Genomic DNA, 20152 nt, shown 5'->3' with positions numbered 1-20152 from the left:
GAACTATATTATCTTTCTCAATCTTACCTGTAAAGTAGCAACCTTTACCAACAACTGTGTAAAAACCTTAAAGCAAAGCACACTTTGGGTGTCTCCTCATTCAGTTTCGTTTCAGCATGTTGACGCTGATATAGGCTCCTCCCCTTCTCCGTAGTCACTTCCTGGTCAAATTTAACTCTTTCGACTCCATTACCAAGAGAATAGGCATTTATAAAGTTAAAGATACACACACCAGTTTAGCTTACACATATGTTTTTTAATATATCCTACATAATATAATCTTGATATACAAATTTTTGACGAGATGTAAAGACGTAGGCCTAATTCTCAACACTAAAGTAAATGCTAGCAGCTACGTAAGGCTATTTAAGCACAAGGGTGATTTAAACTGAATGCTAACATGAGCATGCTAGCCCGCTCACGATGACATAGCTCACGTGTTGATGTTTGGCAGGTGTAATGTACATCATCTTTAGCGGGTTAGCACGCTGACATTTGCTAATAACCACTAAATATAAAGGCTAATTGGAATGTCATATATTTTTCCAGGTAGGCTATTCGGTCATAAAACAGTCATTAAGAGAGGGTTTAACCTCTGGGGAAGATGAATGTCGTCCATTGTTGTTTAGATATTACTGTCTGGGTCAAAGTGGGGTGGGCCGACCAACAGACAGGCATTGAAACTGTCTGCTCATCAGTTCCTAACCATAAAACTAGTGCCCTCATTTCTCTTAGTCCCTGTGTTGATGTCGTCTCGTTCATTTGAGACTCCCCAGAATTCCTGTTTTTTTTTGTAGTTCTTTGCATGGTTGTGTTTTGAGATAGGAGGTCCTGCCCTGAGCTCTCCCTGTGGCAATTTCCTGCTTCACCTGTAAAAAGGGCTGTTGGCTCATGACCAGGAAATAAGATTATTACCACCTCCCCCTGGTTTCTCGTAATCCAGCAAACTAAAAGCAAAGAGGATGGCCCAGTCTGATAGTACTTTCTAATGATTTCGATTCTCGTAGTCTGTTGAGATTTTGCATTACCGGACTGAATTGTGCTGTAAATATCACAGCCTTCGTCTCCTCATGTCTAACTAGAATTGTGCTCTCTTTTAGGAGGCAAGTCTGTCATGTGGCTTCCTGGTGAGTCTGACCACAAGAGGTCAGACATGACAAACAGGAGCTAAGTGGCTCAAACTTTGGTTTATTGTACTTTTGCAGGTCTGGGAGTTTAAACCTCTGTTGATCTATACAAAACCCCTCATTTAACGATAAAACATATAAAATACAGTTTTAATTCCCTCCGTATTTTTGTCTCATCCATCATATCAGTTAAAAATCTCAAGCAAGACATTTTTTCGTCATTTTATCTATATGTATTTCCCCATTACTTTCACACATTCTAACCAGTTCTCATTTTCTCTGTGCGCACTTTCATCATGGGACAAACACCCAGCTGTCTACCCAACAAGACAGGCACACATCCAAATAAACAGATGCCAAATCTTGGCAAAAGTAATGTGAAATTTAAATGAATAAATGCATAACACTGCAAGCAAGTGTGAAATTCTGAAAGTCTTTCTCTAACTTTTTTTTCTATAAAAATGTTCTATACACATACCTCTTTGATCATTGCTCATACAATCACACATGCATACAAACCAATGCACATCATGTATGCTTAAAGGTCCGGTGTGTAATATTGAGAAGGATCTATTGGCAGAAATGTAATATAATATAATATGATAAAGTTTCTCCTACATGCTTGGAAGACTGAGCTATATTCAAATTGTTGCAATCTGCATCTTCACCACTAGATGCCACTAAATTCTACACACTGCTCCTTGTTTGTATTTGACATGCATGCTCAGTGATGCCCTGCTCGTACTACCCCTACCTGGGAGAAAGCATTAGAGGGCTTAGTGTCTACAAAGAGGCAAACTAAGTACAGCAGAATGAGACTGGACACAGAGACTCTAGGTAGACACAGCAATGAGCTGGCTTTCGGGGAAACCACATTTTTGTTTGTTCTACCATGTGTCACCTATGCAAATATGAAGAAATGGAAGACAGGAACTCGCCAAATTCCTACCCACAGAACGAAGATATCTTGTAGTTTTTTTTATTTGCTGGTTGGAAGATGTTTATTGGGAAAAACTTGACCTGATGGATGACATCCTCTGCTAAGTAATGTTGTTTTGGTAGACTGATTGTCGCCAGTCCAGGTGACCACTGCAGAGTTCCTCCCCCTGCAGCCATCATCTACTCCTAATAGCTGGCGAGCTTATTGAATTACTGAGGTGGAAAAGGAGGCAAATACATAGTGAAGAGTCTGTTTTGGTCAGAGAGGAGGTCTTGCTGTGATGAAGAATTATGTTGATATGGGCCGGGTTAGGGTTGTGATGTAAAAGAAGGACAGGGGCCAGATCTTTCAGTTACTTTATTTAGAATATATCTTTATTTAGAAGATATTATTGGTTTTATTTCATGAAACAGGTTCTAAGTACCACAAGAAAAAGTTATTATTACTTAAGAGTCTTGCATTTCCTTGCCTTTCTTTTTATTTCACAAATCTTTTTCTCATATAAATTAGTCTTAACTTGTGGGTTTTGTGTATAGTTGCATTTCTTGGTGATTAAACGACTCCTGAGTAACAAAAAAAAAAAAAGAGAACAAGTCTAGACAATCAAATCAATGTTGATCTACTCACTGTTTGAATACCAAATTACCATCTCCCCCTTTGGGTAACAGAATTGCTCTGTTCAGTAATTTCATGTCTTCTTTACATAATGAAGAGTGAAGAATGAATCGTTAGTCTTACCAGCCAGACTGGAATTTACAATGAGATGTATCCAAGTCAACAGCAAGGGCTTCTTTTTGTTCATGTATTAATAGACATTCATTGTAATACAAACTGGGCTTGCAAAAAAAAAGCCTACACACCAAGTTTGAGTCTATGTTCACTGTATGTGCTTTTCTCCCTCTTTATCTTTGTTTATTCATCTATACCTCATTGTGAAATTCTTCAGGGGCTGTATGGTTACACTGTAACCAAGGTTATGCTGTTAATGGCAGGGAGCTATTCAGCCTATCTTGTGGTTATGGGTAGCAGCTCCATTTCCTTCTCTGTCACTCCACATTGTGACCCTTTCCACAAGTTCGCACCGCGCTGCCTTCAAGGACGGTCAGAAATATAATAAGATCGTAAAATAAAAGTGAATAAATAATTTAAAAAATCATAATTTTACATTGTCTTGTAATCACATATATTACCTCGTGTATTTAATACATTCATAAATAAAGTCACACACTAGTTTATACATTAATATGAAACTAATAAGTTGTCCTATCTGCAGTTATATTTTTTATGTATCCTCAAAATATAACTCAGCTTCTATATTTTGTATTTTGCTATATATCTGTTTACATGAAGTAAATGTGTCTAACTCATTGTACCTTGCAGTTAATATAAAGTTTTGCTTTTAAAATTGCTGCTCGATTTCGATGTCTTGGTTCTTTATATTGATTTCTCTGCAGTCCTATAACGCTCATCAACTACGAAAAAAACGAGCTGCACCCAAAGGCAGCATCCGCACAAACCTGCTGTCTGGACAGGACACCCTGAAAGCAACAAGCTTGACTGGACAAAACGCTCACTACTGCAGTGCCGTACACTCTCGTTTGACGGGGATAGCGTCGACTCGAGGTTGTGTTTGTCCTCACTAAACGTCGGTCTGGTGAGTATGTCCTCGGCTATGCCACGAAAACGTTAGTTTGTCGATGTAAACAGCAAGATAAATCGGTTAAAGTTTGTCCTGCGCATCAACGACGCAGGTGTTTTTTTTTTTTTTTACCCCAGGATGCTCCAGCGTTACACCCCATCCTGGGAGAAAAGGGAGGCGAGAAAGTTAGTCTTAAACCGTAAAACGAGGCATATTGTCTTCATTTATGAGCTGCTTGTGACGCTGAAGGACACACATGCGGTGGTCAAAGTCCAGTATCCGAGGCAGAGTATAGTCCCTGTCCCGGACCGGCAACGGTTAGCGTTATTGAAGGAAAGTGGAAAAAAATAACCACATTGACAGGAGGTGTCTGTTTAAACGACCATATTTAAACAGCAAATTTAATAACAGCATGACATTGGTAGGCCGGAGTGAGAATAATAAAACTGCATGTTTGCTTAAGCAACAAGATAAATTTGTGGGGACTTTTGTTTCGCAAATTAATATTTAAAGTATTTGGTACTGCAGCTGTCTTAATGTGAATGACCTCAATTATGAGTTATTGTGAAGTAGTTCTGTATAACATTTATTTATTTATATTTTTTTCAGTACTTCCATAATTTCCACACCAGTGTTGCTATAGAAGTTTGACTGTTCTGATCTAAGAAGTGTTGGAGTTATTATAATAGGTTTAAAGGGCTGGTTTACCCAAATTACAACAATAATAAAACAAAAACAGTTCCCTTACCTCTATTTCTATGGAGCTTGGTTTTTATGTGCCAAAGTCTGAAGATATCCATCTCAGAGGTTTCTGCTTTCACTCCATTACAATAGTAGTGAATGCAATTTGTGTGGGGTGCTCACAGTACTGAAAAATGACATCCGAAGGTCCAGTGTGTAACATTTAGGAGGATCTTTTGGTAGAAATGGAATATAATAGTATGTTTTCAATCGTGCAGGATCACCTCAATTTTGGAATCATTGTGTTTTCGTTAACTTGGAATGAGCCTTTTATATCTATACAGGTCGTTGCAGGTCGCCTTCCATGCAGTCTGCCATGTTGAACTGCCATGTTTCTGCAGTAGCCCAGAGGGGACAAAACAAACACCGGTTCTAGATAGGGGCATCCACTTTTTTCACGTTTCACAGCCACCGTCGTTTCTCCATTGCGCTTTGAAGGTGAGAGTGAAGCAAGGGAGTTGCAATCTGCAACTACACCGCTAGATACCCTCTAAATCCTGCACACTGGTCCTGGAAACAGGGCCCCAATACTCTATGGCCCCCCAATCAAAAATCCAATGAACATAGATGTTTAATGTGCCATGGCTGTTCTTGTTTGGTCCGATTCAACATGTTCAGTCCGTGTTTGATAAACTTTGCTCTGTTTGCCATGCTTTCAAACAGCAACACCCACAGTACGCATATAGTTCACATATCCATAGCAACGCAGCTTGCGCATGCCCGGTATTGGCGGTAAATGAGAGACGCAGTGCCTATAATTAGTATTTTAACGTCTTTATATTTTCCAACAACCTGTCGCCTGCTGCTCTGATGTGACTCATAAGGTTATAAAAACCGATCCGTCTTCATTTTCCGGCTCACAACAAAGATGAAAAGCTCACTTGTGTTCTCTTCTTAATAGCCGCTGCTCGCTCCAGATTTTCTTCCCACATTCCTTATGTGTTTGAAGACGTCTTGCCACTTTTAAACACAATAGTAGTCTCAATTACAGTAGATATCATCTTCAGGACAATATAATTGGAAGTCATTTTTCTTGAAGTTATCCATGGGTGGGGAAAGCTTTGTGGAAAGACATGACATTGCTGATTGTTTGTGAACGCAACAAATGAAGCTCCATTCACTTCCATTGTACCTGGGCGAAGGCTGATACAGTATCTCAAAACCGAAATGTTCTGCGTGGCCAGGTGCCATGGGAGATTTTTCTTTTGTAATTTGGATGAACCAACCCTTTTTAACAAAGGCACTCACTTTATGTACCATACTGAGGTTTAGGCCTAGTTAATTATTCCTGGTAATCCAACACTTTTCCTCCCAGACAAACAGGACGCGTTTCAGACTGTTGTTGACCAGGGAGTCGTCATCGTGTACGACTCCCTGGTCAACAAACACAAACCCTGCACTATTTCCTTTGGTGCTATCCGCTGAAGGATAATGTGTAGATCAATTTTATGGGTCTGAGTGCTTTCCACCTGTAGCCTTTTATTTACAGAACTGAAACTGTGCTCGACTCAGTTAATGATTCCGAGGTTTATGGCCCGTTCAGTGCTGTCAATAATTTGAAGATGCAGTTTGTGAAGAGAACAGGAGGAGGTGGTATTATGAACTTGGATGCTGCATCACTTAACAACTAGTAAGGGGTGCCCTCCATTGTAACAATTTAAAAGAAAACCATTTAAAGCATGCACACTGTAAATGCTGAAATGGGGAGTGGGTGTAGCTTTTGTTGTGACGTTCGATAGGCAGCTGAATCCCTTTGGCAAACACAATCACTGTGATTACTCTCGCACGTTTTAAGCAAAGCTGTCAAATGACAATAAGCTTAGCCTTGACATGAGTTTGCCTGACTGATTTGGAACTGCTTCAGTTACCTGTCAGTATTTGTGTTAGCTGCTCCTTTTCTTTCCTTTCCCTCAGATACACAGTGTGACATTTGGTTTGCAGCAGCTCTCCTTTTGCTTTATAGTTATAATGCAAGTTTGGTTATTGTTAAAGTCTTTTAAGTGTGGGTCTCAGCATTTTTGCCATTCAATTTTATATTTCCCATAATCCTCTTTTTTGCATTAAGAACAAATCTGCACTTTCAGAATTGAACTGGAGGAAGGACGATGTCGGCAGTTTATAAAGATGAACAGGAGGACTGGATGACGGTGTGTCTCAAGTACCTGCTCTTTGTTTTCAACTTTCTCTTCTGGGTAAGTGACAGCTGTAAATATAGTCCTTTTTTATAAGCTACCGACACTCAAAACCTCATTGGAAAAACCCTGACATTACACGTTGTCATTTATTTACTTGCAACGTGGTGCGTGAACAGCATTAAACTTTAAATTCAACTTTTTTTCACAGCAAATGCATTGCAGTAACACTGACAGGTCTCACAGTGACTGTAGGTATCCATAAGTCATGTTTTAAAAAAAGAGTAATTGGAGCCAATTTTCACTAGATATATTATATGTATATATAAATGGGGAATCTTTAGAAGGAATGCTTCAATGTTCCTTTTCAAACCGCAGGCTGAGAGACTTTAAAGGCACCACGTAGAAAGAAGGAGAGGTTTAAGGAGAGTTCTGATTTGGAAATGGTTGAGCTATGGACTCAGCCCAAAGTGAGTCATAGATTATTTAGGGCTTGTCAGTGTATGATGGGGAACAGTATGTCAGACCTGCTCTCTGGCACCACACTCTATGATACTGCAATTTGCTGCTAAAAGTGTACACTCTTACAGAGTGTGTAGAGTGTCTGGGGTCACTTTGAAACATTTTTTCAAAGTCTGAGGCGAAGAATATTGTGTGTGGGAGAGTTGAAAGAGAGAAAAGCTCAAGCTCTGTCCTCAGGCTTGGGTTAATGCTCTATCACCACCTTAAAACTAATCTCTTGAGGAAACGCATTGACTCCCTCTCATCCTTGGACTACAAGCACATTTTTCTTCTTTTTTTTGTGCACCACTTCACCATTATAACACACTGCAGTCTTGGGGGCAGTACATCTTTTGCAAGGACATTGCTGGCTTTTCTTCGGAAAACATTTAACTGGTAATCTTGCTAAATATCAAATCTATCCGCTTTGATACGGCTGCAGCAGATTTAAGTGATGATCTCGCCTACTTAAGGGATTTTATGGTATTTGTGTTCAATAAGTGATGTTGGATTTCAGATTTGATAAAATGATATTGAACCCATATACTGTCAGTGATTGAACCCCGAGCCTATCCAAAGCATGTCAGTTTAAGTAGCTGCCACCCACGGTTGGCGCACCAGTTTAAAATATATGTATATAATATATTAAAACATATGTGAATGCATTACAATAAAGTCCTAAATATGCAATAGTTTAGGAAGAGTCATCTTGCTCTGGGACCTGTGTGTATTCAAGCTGTGCCTCCCTGGTTCGACGTGTTGTTGTGAGTTTGTGGATCTCGCTTTTGAGGGAAATGGAACGGAAGGATGAAGGGGAGAGGCATTTCCTATCCATGCGCCTTTTGAAACTGATGAGAGGAACAGATCTGGACGCCACCCTGGATCTGTTATCCAGGATTGTTTGTAAGGAAGTGGTCATTATGCCCTGGCTTAACCTCTGAAGTCTCACTGCTCCAGTGGCTGGTACATGTTTACGCCTGGCCACTTCTCCCTGTTTCTCTTTGTGTTTCCTCTCTTTTCTTTCTGCCCTCTCTTACGTTCCTTTTCACCACCTCCCGCTGTCCACTCACGTTGTTATATTTTTGTGACTCATTTAATAGCATTGAACTCACTTCCTTTTTGTCACTTCCTGCCCTTTAAGTGCTATGTTGTTGTTGTTTTTTATCTTTTAGTTGTCTGTGGTTTCTGTAAGATTGAATTGACATGACACACTCAGTGTTTTCAAAATGTTTCCTTTCTTTGTTTAAGTAATCTGCAGCTTTCTCAGTTCTATGACTCATACATACCATGCTTTTATTGTCTTCGCATTTTTTTTTCCTCTGTGAAATTGTTTGCTACACCCATATCAGTTTTAACTCTTTTTTTAACCTTTAACCCTAATATCTTCCCTTCTATCTATCCCGCTTCTCTTCCAGGTGGGTGGAGCAGCTGTTTTGGGCGTGGGAGTCTGGACACTGGTGGAGAAGAGTGACTACTTGAGCCTGCTGGCATCCAGCACTTTTGCTGTCTCTGCGTATATCCTCATCCTGGCTGGCGGCCTGGTGGTGGTTACGGGCTTCTTGGGCTGCTGCGCTGTCATCCGGGAGCAGAGAAGCTGTCTGTCCACGGTGAGACAGGGGACCCATAGAGGGGATTTCTGCTCAGGCCTCTGCCTTTTGTGTTTGTGGTTGTTCAGATGTGGAGTAGATGGTATAGTATGTATGTGATAAAGTAAGTCTGTGCTTTACTGGTTTTGTACTAACAAGAAATAATGCAAAATGTGTGCCAATAGAGATCGATCAAACTGCAACTTTGGAACACCGCAATGTGGAAAAAGATTTTATATTTTTTTTCACCTTTTCCTTCTGTAAACAACTCCTCCATTTTCCAAATTGCATGGGGGGCATTTATTATGCATCCTGGAAGCTTTTAGTATTCTGAATGTTGTCACACACTGCATACTCAAAATGAATAGACTTTGCAGTTGTATCGGACTGGGATACAGGATAATGCAAAACAAACTACCACTCATGGACTGAAGGGGTCTCCAAAGTCGTACCTTTAAATTCAAGGCACGCATGGAGTGCAGGACATTGAAAGAAAACCTTGGTCAAACACTCGGGTGAAGAAAGGTTGGCGATTCCTCTTTGAAATACTGCACAGTCATACTGTCACGGAAGTTAGGACATTTGAATGACCATGTGGGCGACAGTACTACTTGTTAGTAATTGGTCCTAGATTGTCATGTCTGCACTGGGAAGCTACAGTAGATGCTCGCCCACGTGCACGCAATGATTTGCTTTCTCGGCACAACTACATAACAGCTATGCAACAATATAACATGTAACTCATCCATTCTCTCCCTGGTCTAAGGTCTATCACTGGATGCTGACAAATGGCTCTGACAGGACCCTTGCCGTCCTCATTATTTTACAGAGATAGGGCCCAGTGGGAGAGAAGCAGGCAGAAGGTGAACGTTCACTGCTGCAGGACTATTTATAGGTCTATCTATCTACTGCTGATGGATGGAGCAATAAGAAAGAGAAACGGGCTCGCAGGAGTGAAGAGGCAGCTGCATGGTGCATTTTGGTTGAATATGAACTGTACTGATGTGCTATTTATAGATTAGTTTTGGGAATGAAATAATGAGTGATGCTAGCAAGTAAGTTTGTGTGTGTAAAGGAGTGAAGTTAGCATTTTGTGTGGGCAGCAGGCACAGAGACTGAAGTGTCTTTTTTTTAATTCTTTTTTTTTTTTTTTTATCCTGTTACCAAGAGATACAGAGCAGGCTGGCATTTCTGCATGACATAATTACTGTGATGACTGCAAAACAGAAAAGAACATTCGCTTAATGTCATATAATAATTCAGTGAGATCGTTGCTCGCCATCCCATTGTTTCCCGCGTTGCACAGGATGGGTAGTAGCATCTGTCTCCATAATGATCTTGAGCGAAGCAGCGCTGTTGCTGCAGTCAAACTGTCGTGTCCCACTCTGCGACTGGCGGGCCTAATTAGTTGTATTTGTGTGTTGTTTGCACTACATGGCATGGCCCATGTTAGTGTGGGGTATATGAACCATTTAATGAACAGGCAAACGCTCACTACACAGTTTACATAACTATGCTGGGCATTTCGGTTCTAGTAACAGCACTTATCATTTAGGATTGCAAGAAGAGATCTGACATTTGTTTAGCTGCTGTGATATTGATTTTCAGTTTAAGTTAATTACACAAATGATTCATTATATTCCTTGTTTTCCTACAGTACAAATGAAGGATTTTGCTGCTGTGATGGTCAATGTGTATCACCTCAATTTAGTTTTTGCTAAAATGGTGTTTTGAAGTTAATTATGATACATAATGGAGCTGGTTTCAAGCATCGTGGAGAGTTCTTTAAAGGATGCCCAAGAGAAATCTGATTCCTGCAGCCTGCACCCTTTGTGCAGCATTGCCATCTGCGTTAGAAGTGACAGATGCAGCACAATGACATTTGATGGAAGTTTTTATTGAGCCGTCACGACTGTGAGCAAATCTCAAACGAGTTGCCTCAGAATACTTCTCTCACTGACTCTCTGTCTTCTTTCTCATCCACAGTATTTTTTCTGCCTGCTGTTGATCTTCTTGATTGAACTGGTGGCCGGAGTACTGGCTTATGTCTATTACCAGAGGGTAAGTTGAAACTACTACTTCATTATTTTGTTATAGTTTGGGGTAGTGAACAATGATCACTGCATTTAACTGAAGACCTTTTAGGGTTTGCTCACTCACATTTTCTGGTTTACTTACTGCCTGTCGGCCTTCTGCTATGCTCACAGTGCACTGGAAGAAAGTGAGGCTGTTCTGCCAATAGGTTAGGTTTTTAGGTTATGTTTTCGGTGTTGTTTGTTTGGCAGTAAGCAGGATTACAGAAAAACTACTGGCCTGATCTTCATGAAACTAGCTGGTTTGTTCAAGCTCCTGGAGGGACAAAACAGAATTTAAAGTATCTCTATATCATTTACCTGCTGTTAGAAAAACACCTAAAAGCAAAAGAAACCCCTTGAACAGTGTATTTTCTTCTTCATGAAAGTGTTAACGTGATTACAAGGGAATTATTGTCAAATTTGAAGATCTAAGCAATGTACCTCCTAATTAATCTATATAGATACCCCCTTTTCATAATTTCTCCCTCCATGAAAAGGTTTCCCATTTGGTCTTTGTTCTGTCTCATAGGTCGTGGATGATGATGAGTCACTGGAGAAACTAAAGTAGACGTTTTAGCTTTGCTTTTTGTTTTGCCGTTCTTCCTTTTCATGTGTATGTGGGTCGTCACCGTTTGCCACCTGCACTGCGCATTATGTTCAGCGTCTGGAGTTTATCACACACAGTTCTTAGGATCCTGTTATCTCACAAACATCTGCCTGTCAGTCAGCTAGGACTGCCAAGAGCAGCGCGCTATCTGCAGGCAAGCTTAGAGATTTATTATAATGGAAGGGTTCAGCGCAGGATAGAATCACTTTAAAGATAAGGCCTCTCATCTTCTCTCTCTGCTTCACATCGTCTTTCCTGTGTGTGTGTTTGCGTGTGTGCACACAAACATATACGCACATCAAAAGCTATATTTAAATTATAGACACTTTATATTTTTTGTATCACTTCACAATTCTCTCTCCATATAGTCTTTGCTCCTCTACATTTTTCCTCTTCCTGTATGTATTTTTGTTCTTTCCCATAAATACCACACTACCTTCTCCGTCTCACATACATTGTTTCTCACTGGTGTCTCTCGTCTTGTGTTTTAATTTCTAGCTGAGTGAGGAGCTGAAGCAGCATCTCAACCAGACTATGACGGAGAACTATGCCCAGCCAGGGAAGGAGGCCATCACATTAGCTGTGGACAGACTACAACAGGATGTATGGACTAGATTTACAAAAGCCTCTGAGGTCTTGTTTGGCTTACGTAAAATCAGTATGCTGCTCTTTTCTTCAGCTAGTCTGGTCATGTATAGTCGCGCTTGTTATAAAGTCATTTTCCATAACAGAGTCTTCAGCTACTGTGTGTGAAGTAGTTTTAAATGATGCTGAAATTCAGTAGAAGAAATTGCTCATAGCTGTGTGTTATCCATTGGGGTTTGCTTAAAGTATTGTTCCAAAAATGACTGGTGTAATAGCCAGAGCTAAAGTAATTTTGTCCAAGTCCCTGAGAGGAAGGAGATAGACACTCCCTTCAGCTACAAGAACCAGCTGCAAAGTTACAGCAGAATACTGATTTGAGGAAGTAGTTTGAGCCAATTAAATTAATCTGTGTTAAACTAAACAAAAAAGATGACTTAATTATTCCAAAAAAAAAGAGGGATTTGTACTTTTCTAACAGTGCCTGACGTAACGAAACCAAACTTTCCTTTTTTTTTTTTTTCCTTCTTCAGTTCAAGTGCTGTGGCAGCAACAACTCCCATGACTGGATGTTGAGTGTGTACATTTCATCAAAGCCGGCAGAAGGCAGGGTGGTGCCTGACAGCTGCTGTAAAACCATCACTCCTCACTGTGGGATAAGAGATCATCCCTCCAACATTTACAAGGTTGAGGTCAGTGGACTAAACATTTAGGAAATATAAATGATAGAAATGACAACTACCGTGCCCAGTCAAACTCAGATGTCACGTAGCATTTATGGAATTTACCATTGAATGACAAAAATAATCACTGGACATTGCTTGCCACCGTAAGACCGTATCACTAGAGTAATTTTGAGGTTTTCCCATGTCCTGATATTTCCCTTCTACAGCTAAACTAGTGACAGACACAGAAAAGACTGTAGTTTGAAACTTCTCCTCTTTGATAAAATGAGCTCTCTGGAAATGAATAAAATATGAGGTTTTGATATGCTCATCCGTGCTGCTTAGGTGAAGTTTTTCCGCCTCCTTGTCAAACCGCTCCGTTTCCCCTCTTATCGCTCACAGTACACTGCCTGCATCATGTGCAAAGGAGTAAACATAAAGATACACCAACAAACACAAACAAAAAAAACATAGGAACACCATGTCACATGCTATGGATGATGAATATATCCATTTAGTGTTTGGGATGGAAGGAAAATGTTGTTTTTGACATTATTATTTATCTATATTATCTACTACATTTATTATTAAGTGTTTTAGTTTTTTCTTGTTTGCTGCAGCAATTATATATGATGTCTTTACAATAGTATGCATTGTTTGTTTATGTCTTTTTTTTAACGTTCAGCCTATGATTCTGCAGGGTGGTTGCATTACGAAGCTGGAGCAGTTTCTGGCAGACCACCTGTTAGTCATTGGTGCTGTGGGAATAGGAGTGGCTTGTCTGCAGGTAAGTAAAATATGTAGTTCAAATAGTTGTTGAAGAAACAGAATGCTATTCTGCTTCGTCTTCATCCTGAGTAAACTACTCAGCCCAGTTATTAATTGGTTAAAGAGAGATGAGGCTTTAACCTTTCTGAATTAAATGGTGCTCTTTTGTTAAATACAACCTTAGGAAACCCAGATGGGTTTTACTCTCCCCATTACTGAAAATGTACCATCGCATGTAAACAACCTCTAAATGGACACTTCTTTTCATCTCACTCTAGTCTCTCAGTCATCATTATCTGATTTTGTTATTTTCTGTTATTTGATTTCTCCCAGTCTGAGATGGACTGGAGCTTTTAAGCCTTACAGAGCCCAAGCAGACATAACAGGGTTGCCTTTTTACAATTCTGTGCTGGATGACAGTCCTCTTATAGCTCTGCACCACCTCTTTGTAAATTAACTTGAGGGAAACTTGAGACCAAACAAACCTGCATTGATTCTTCCCAGTGGTATTTGCAAGCCTGATATGTCCTTTAATGGCCAGCAGTTTACATGCTGTTCAGGCTCAACAGTTTTCATCAGGCAGGGAACTGAGAATAAGGCCAGACAACCTGCTGCTGCTGACCTAAGGCCGGAAGTTCTGTACTGTAAAAGATGAGAAATCTCCAGTCTGTGATCTCCTTGATGCCTGAGGAAGTGACAGGTTTTTTAATCCCCAAATGATCTGAAGGGATTATACTTAACATATAGATGAGGTGCTGCTGAATATATATAGATATATTCCTGGAGAAAAGGATTTAAAATCCAATGTGCTACCTGAGCCTGTTCAGCATTATTTAACACATTTAAATCCAAGCATATATTTAATTTCTTTTTGTACTCTAGGCTAACTGTATGTCTTGTCTTTGTCAGCTGTTCCAGTCTGTCTTAATGTTGCTATATTTTCCTGTCTGTAGTCACTGTCTGTCTGACTGAAATCAGTAGATTTGTTGAAATGCATTTTAACTCAGACTAGCTCTAGTTTTCATCTTTAATTTATGGCACAAACTACATGTGTCTATTGTACCACACTAACCTGTCTATGGTGAATTGTACTGTGTGTCTCAATGTGTGTTTGTGTGTGTGTGTGTGGTGTAGCTGGCCGGGGCAGTCTTGACAGCCTGCTTTATCTATCTGCTCTATAAAGAAGAAGAGGACTTCGGTACATTGTGATTTAGCTCTAGACCGGCTTTGTGGTTTAATCAACTGGAGAGACAAGGTTGGAGGGCATTGTGGAAATTTGATATCTGACTGCATGTTTGTCCTTGTGTGACTGTCCGCTCTGTGTTAAATGTGAAATCTGTGGGCTACATGTGTACTAAATGAACATATTTATGTTCTTAAGCATGCAGCTGCCTGGCTTTGGCTGTATATTGCAGATGGCTGCTCTGCTTGTTGTGATAACGGGCTGTTGTGGCTGATAAGGATGTGACAAAAGTCAAACACATCATGAGAATGGCTCATTTAATCAAAACTTAACAGCTTCTGCACAATTATGTTTTTAGCAAGAGTAACGCTCTGTAGCTTTATGTATTAGTGCCTTATTTTATACCTGTGCTGACAAGACAGGGAGAAACACCTACAGTAAAATTTACATTATAGACCAAGGTTTTGCTGTATATCCCTGAGGGCAGCTTATTTTAAATTCAAGCCTTATTATCAGGCTTCACTTTATTTTTGGAGTAAGATGGTAACCACTGGGGACAGATTGGATAATCATTTTGTAGATAATTCTATTTTATTTACTTACTTTACATTTACTTTGATGGATTACTGAAATTGGCAAAAGAGGTAATGCACTGTACACTTTTTGTGTGTGTTCTTTTTTTGATTCAGACACCTCCTAGTACATAATTATTCGGGAGAGCATTAGTGTTGTTGCTATAGTTACTTGCAATCTTAAATAAACATGATCATAATAATTGAGCTTGTTGAAAAGTGATTCAAGGACTAGTGATTGACAGGAACTGCCAACTGGTATTATTTTTTTCTTTTTTCATTTTTTGTTACACTGTTACATCCTTGCTTTTTTATATCAATACACCCTTCTCAAATTAGGCTTCAAGGAAACAGGAGCGCAGAGTGGCTGTTTTTCTCTCTTTTCCTCTCATGCCATTGTTTTTGAACCAGAATGTTATGTATCCATCACTGGTGGTGGTGGAGAAGGGAAAAAAAATTGGAAACTTGCCTGAAGAGAGATTGCGATGAATCAATATGCAATGCTGACTCGCTCGATAAGGCTTTCTCTGAGGGCTTTTAGAGACTCAAAGATTGAATCTGGGTCCTTGTCTGTTTATCCATCAAGCCTGGCATGCCCATTGGCTTAGGTCAATATCTGTTCTCGCGGTTCTCTCTTTATTTTTGGGCCTTTTCTATAGTGGTGTATAGCATAGTGCTTCTGTAAATCATGTGTTATAGATTCTGCACACGTCTATGAGCTTATCCTGGTGCGAGGTGAGAGGTTGCAGTATCAGATATTGTGTCTTCATAAATGTAAAACCCTCCAGATTAATTTTAAACAGCATAACAGTCTATTGTTATTGGAATATCATTTAGGTGTTAAACCTGATTCTTTAGGTTTTTCCCCTTATTACACAAACACTAGCTTTAGCATTCAGTTGCATGGCGGGAAATGAGTCCAACAGTTAAGCTTTTTCTGGGTTGAAACCATGTTTGTCAGGGACATTGCAAGTGGAGTCTAATTGATGTGGTTTTATTTGTGAAATTGGTAACATACAACATGATAGTCTGATAAGAACTTCTGAACATTAGCATTAAGGCTGAAGACGCACTAGTCATGTTTTGTGTTACCAGGTTATTTGGAGTTAAGTTTATTAAGTTTTTTTGTTTGCTGTGAAGAAAACGGACTACTTAGATGAAAACTCGTGCATAAATCCTCTTTTTGACCCCAGTGCTTTATTTTGCATCTGCTTATGCAAGCCTGTGCACACACGTCGCTGCAATAAGGGCTGCTTGACCCCTGACATCCCCATAGTAACCAGCTACATACATTAACCCTCTAACCCATCACCTTAAACTCATCTTTGTCCTCAGAGTCAATAGCATTCCGGCTTCCTGCAGTCTTCCATGGTGACTGAGCAGTGCTTTTTGACCTAACACGTCCTGTTTTCAGATCTGCGGGATGGTGTTCACCAGCTGCTTGTACAGAAGGATCAAGATGGAACCTTACTGAGCACGCCCGGTCCTCAACACCCCACCTTCAACAGGCAGATGGAACAATGACCTTCTGACACCTAAACTTCGACCTCTGAATCTTGAACTTTTACCTTGTGATCTAAGCCAAGACACTTTTGCAGGCAGAAACAAATTGTACAATTGACCAACCGGGCTGATTTTTGGTTCCTCTTCTACAGTATTACACTTACATTACAATATACTTCAATACAAGCTTTTACATTTCTGATATCTGACTGTGATCTACTGGAACAAAATGCCAGTCTGCATTTGTCTATTTGCCTTGGCTTAGATGCATGCTTTAGTTTGAGCAGGACAAAAGAAAGGGGGCATACATACTCATAACGCATCCTGCTCTGTTCAACTAATGATTATCCAAATTGATCTGTCTTGTTCACTGTGCATTTATATGTTAGTGTTTTTTGACCATTCCAGTACTTGAGTAAGCTGAGCAAGGGCATGGCGTACACATGGTGTTGTCACTGTTAATGAAGAAAGGTAATTTATTGTTGTATCTTTTTTGAACACAATGTGCCTCTTTCACAATTCTGCTAAATGATTATCAATTATGTGCCTGAAATCTTTAAAAGGGAGCTGACAATGCACTGTGACAAAGGGCAGCAAATGAAATCTAGTTTACTATATTTATATTTGTAGTTATGTCTATATTTCTGTATAGCAGCACTGAATGTTGCACTGTGTGATAGTTATTTAAATGAACTGAACCTCAATGGTAACACTCAAGTGTATGGCTACAAACTTTAAGATGTTCCTAGACCGTCTAATAAGTAAAGGAAGAAGAGTCATTTTCTCTAGTGGTTGCCAGATCCCTGAATGTATGACTCCACCTAGTGGTTGGCACTGGTCACATACAATACTGTGTGTAACTATATGCTGCACTTGATTCTGATAGTAGGAAATTCAGAATTTCACAATCCAACAAAATCTGTTGTTTATCTCATTATGTGACCCTAAAGATACATATACATCAGATAGCAGATTGCAATATTAACACACATTACCTTCTCTGAATTTTAGATTTGTTTCCATACTTTCCTAGACAATGAGGATTCATTCTCTACAGTGGAGAAGTTGACTCTAAGCGCCAAAGAAATCGAGGATTTTGTTGTTTTCACTGTCTAATCCATCACTTGTCATCCCTTTTCCCATAGCTATTACATAAGGAACAATGAGTGGCCTTGTTGCCACTATAGATGTGGTAAGTCTGGCTCAGCTATTGTTGATTGATAAGTAAGCGCAATACATCAACCTCTGGATCCTTAACCATACACACCATTGCCAAGACCCAGCACTCTGTAAAGGGATCTCTTAGGATTTGTGTTTTGTTTTTTTTTCCCCCACCCAACTGACTTAGAAATGAAGGGTGCTAATGTGGTTGTTGATGAGATAATGATATAACATTGGCATGTGCTCTACTACTGACTGTGCTATTTAAAACATTGATATGAAACTCATAAATAAATGTTTAAATGGTGTTGCATTAAGAAAATTGCATTGTGGTAATGAAATACAAATATTTAAGAGTCGTTTTAGACAGGCAGCTATGATGCCATGATTGCTGTTTGGCAGTGCTCTAGTTGATGAGATTATCATGGGGGCGAAGTCAGTTTATTTATTTAAGGCCAGAGAACCAGTTTGTGCCAGAGGGCTTTAAAATCTGTTTATAGATGTATCTGACATTTCTATATAAACCCATATTTGTGGGTTATGGCAGCTGCTAGTAGGAAACCACTAGAGGGAGACAAAGACTTGCCTTTTGCAGTGGTACATGGTTGAAATCCAGTTAATGGCAAAATGGCATTCCCTAACATCAGAGGATACCTATTATCTTGTAGTGTCATGTTTGTAAAGATTACATTTTGGCACATTTAATCTGTTCAGGGCCTCACAGAGACCATGTTTGATATAATCTGTAGGAGTCTTCTTGTGTTATGACCTGTGAGAGCCGAACACACTCTGTTACTTACTGCAGCAGCAAGCAAGCAGTGCTAAAAAGCTAAAAACGATTTACTTGTCTATTTTCCATAAACAGTGCTTTCTGATTACACTCACGTCAAATCCAGTTTACTCTCCAAAATGATCCTAACTATTCTCAGCCTCTGTTTACAGCCACAATTTCATGTAAATCTTTTTTTTTTTTTAACCTGTCTCTTTGTATTTACTCAATACACAAAAAGCACTGTCAGAGTCCTGCCCGATAATGTAAGCTGGAGTGAGATCTCAGGTTGAGATTGCTTATCATCATCATCATGGAGAGTGTGGGCTTCAGTAAGAGAACATTGTGAAAGCACTTTGTTCACGTGGAGTCTCCCACAATTCCACATGGGAAAGTCTTGTAGGGTCCCAATGTTCGAACCACATTTATTCATGAATGCAAAGCGCTAGTGCAGTTTTGTGTGGTTTTAGGGCCTTGTTTAGGCAAATTCTGCATACATCAAATGCTATGCCATGCACATAGATTGGGCATTATTGTTTGTGCTATATTGTTGCCATATGACCCAACTATTTGCCTTTGAAGCTTGACTTTTTCCTTTTTCTTTGTTTCCCCATAGCTCCAGATAACTTAGACACTATGTTGGTTCAGAGCGATCTATCATTGTCACCCATTTAGGAAAAGGGGAACAAAGTTTTAAAAGAGTTTGGATGTTCTCCAACATTTTGGCTTCATCAAGCCTATAGAGTCTGTCAGTCCCTTTGTCTTCATCAGCTATAGGAGGATGGCTCTCATTTCCTGCAGATGTCACACGAAACCATGATGCAGGAAAAAGGACACACTGATACTGACAAGATAGAAACACACACACACACACACGCACAACTCAGAGGTTGCACACATTAGCATGCGGTTAACACCATTTGCCAGAAGAAACCCATGAGAGAGAATTAGGAGCAGCTGGAGATTCAGTACTCCCATGTGTCGAGGCCTCTTTGGCGCACACACACGCACACACAACTTACACCCTCCATCCTCATCACATTGTAGCCGTAGGGGTGATATTTCAGTGGGACAGCACAAGAAGTTACCAAAGAACACATGTTGCAATGTCATTTATCTGTCAACTGCAAACGTGTGTTCGCATGCGCAGAGATAAGGTATAATACACACGAATACCTGCAGATTTACGTGTAGGATTACACAAAGCATTCTAGAAATGAGCAAAAACAAAATGTACTGAAGCCATCTCTGAATTCTAGATGAATGCGTTTACTTCTATAATGTTCTGTATATGTCCCCTTGCATGTCAGTGTGCTATCACACACTTGAGTTATGGGTTTTCTGTGTCAATAAGGCATTTGTTGAGCTCTCGTAAAGCAGATTCTGGCATAACACGGGCTATTGTCTCAGTAAGCGCACCTGTGTTTAATATGTGCAGAAACAGTTGGGGTGATCGAATAGTGCGGCGCCTTTTGCATAATAGATGTGTGGGAAAGGACTTCTGTAACGCATTTTGTGCTGAATGTAACAAGCCTGAAGGTGTACACGTGTGGTTAGGGATTCATTGTGTTAGCATGGTTCTTGAAACCGCCTCTGTCTAC

At 39.9% G+C, this 20152-nt stretch overlaps 1 protein-coding gene across 2 annotated transcripts; it reads left to right on the top strand.

Moving 5' to 3' along the window:
* The first annotated feature begins 3585 nt into the window (after positions 1 to 3585).
* tspan11 (tetraspanin 11) lies at positions 3586 to 18104 on the top strand. 2 transcript variants are annotated; one of them, XM_035679342.1, is made up of 9 exons: positions 3586 to 3721; positions 6532 to 6639; positions 8496 to 8687; positions 10653 to 10727; positions 11847 to 11951; positions 12464 to 12622; positions 13296 to 13382; positions 14498 to 14618; positions 16533 to 18104. In XM_035679342.1, the coding sequence occupies exons 2-8, from the start codon at positions 6553 to 6555 to the stop codon at positions 14570 to 14572; spliced, it is 780 nt and encodes a 259-aa protein (XP_035535235.1). In that variant the 5' UTR covers positions 3586 to 3721; positions 6532 to 6552; the 3' UTR covers positions 14573 to 14618; positions 16533 to 18104. The 2 variants fall into 2 exon arrangements, with proteins under 2 accessions (XP_035535235.1, XP_035535243.1); XM_035679350.1 differs by lacking the exon at positions 14498 to 14618 and having other exon boundaries at positions 16533 to 18103.
* The last annotated feature ends 2048 nt before the right edge of the window (positions 18105 to 20152 follow it).

Source organism: Morone saxatilis, unplaced genomic scaffold, assembly GCF_004916995.1.
Source record: "Morone saxatilis isolate NCDOM2014 unplaced genomic scaffold, NCSU_SB_2.0 Contig10, whole genome shotgun sequence".
NCBI lineage: Eukaryota > Metazoa > Chordata > Actinopteri > Moronidae > Morone > Morone saxatilis.
Note: the sequence above shows the minus strand (reverse complement) of the source record. Positions and strands in the feature narration are given on the sequence as shown.

What these genes read in the sequence shown, in the direction of transcription:
- tspan11 (XM_035679342.1), top strand. Translation starts at nt 6,553, where the DNA reads ATGTCGGCAGTTTATAAAGATGAACAGGAGGACTGGATGACGGTGTGT. An exon ending in TTTTCAACTTTCTCTTCTGG is followed by an intron (nt 6,640 to 8,495) that starts GTAAGTGACAGC and finishes CTTCTCTTCCAG; the next exon opens with GTGGGTGGAGCAGCTGTTTT. An exon ending in TAGGAGTGGCTTGTCTGCAG is followed by an intron (nt 13,383 to 14,497) that starts GTAAGTAAAATA and finishes TGTGTGGTGTAG; the next exon opens with CTGGCCGGGGCAGTCTTGAC.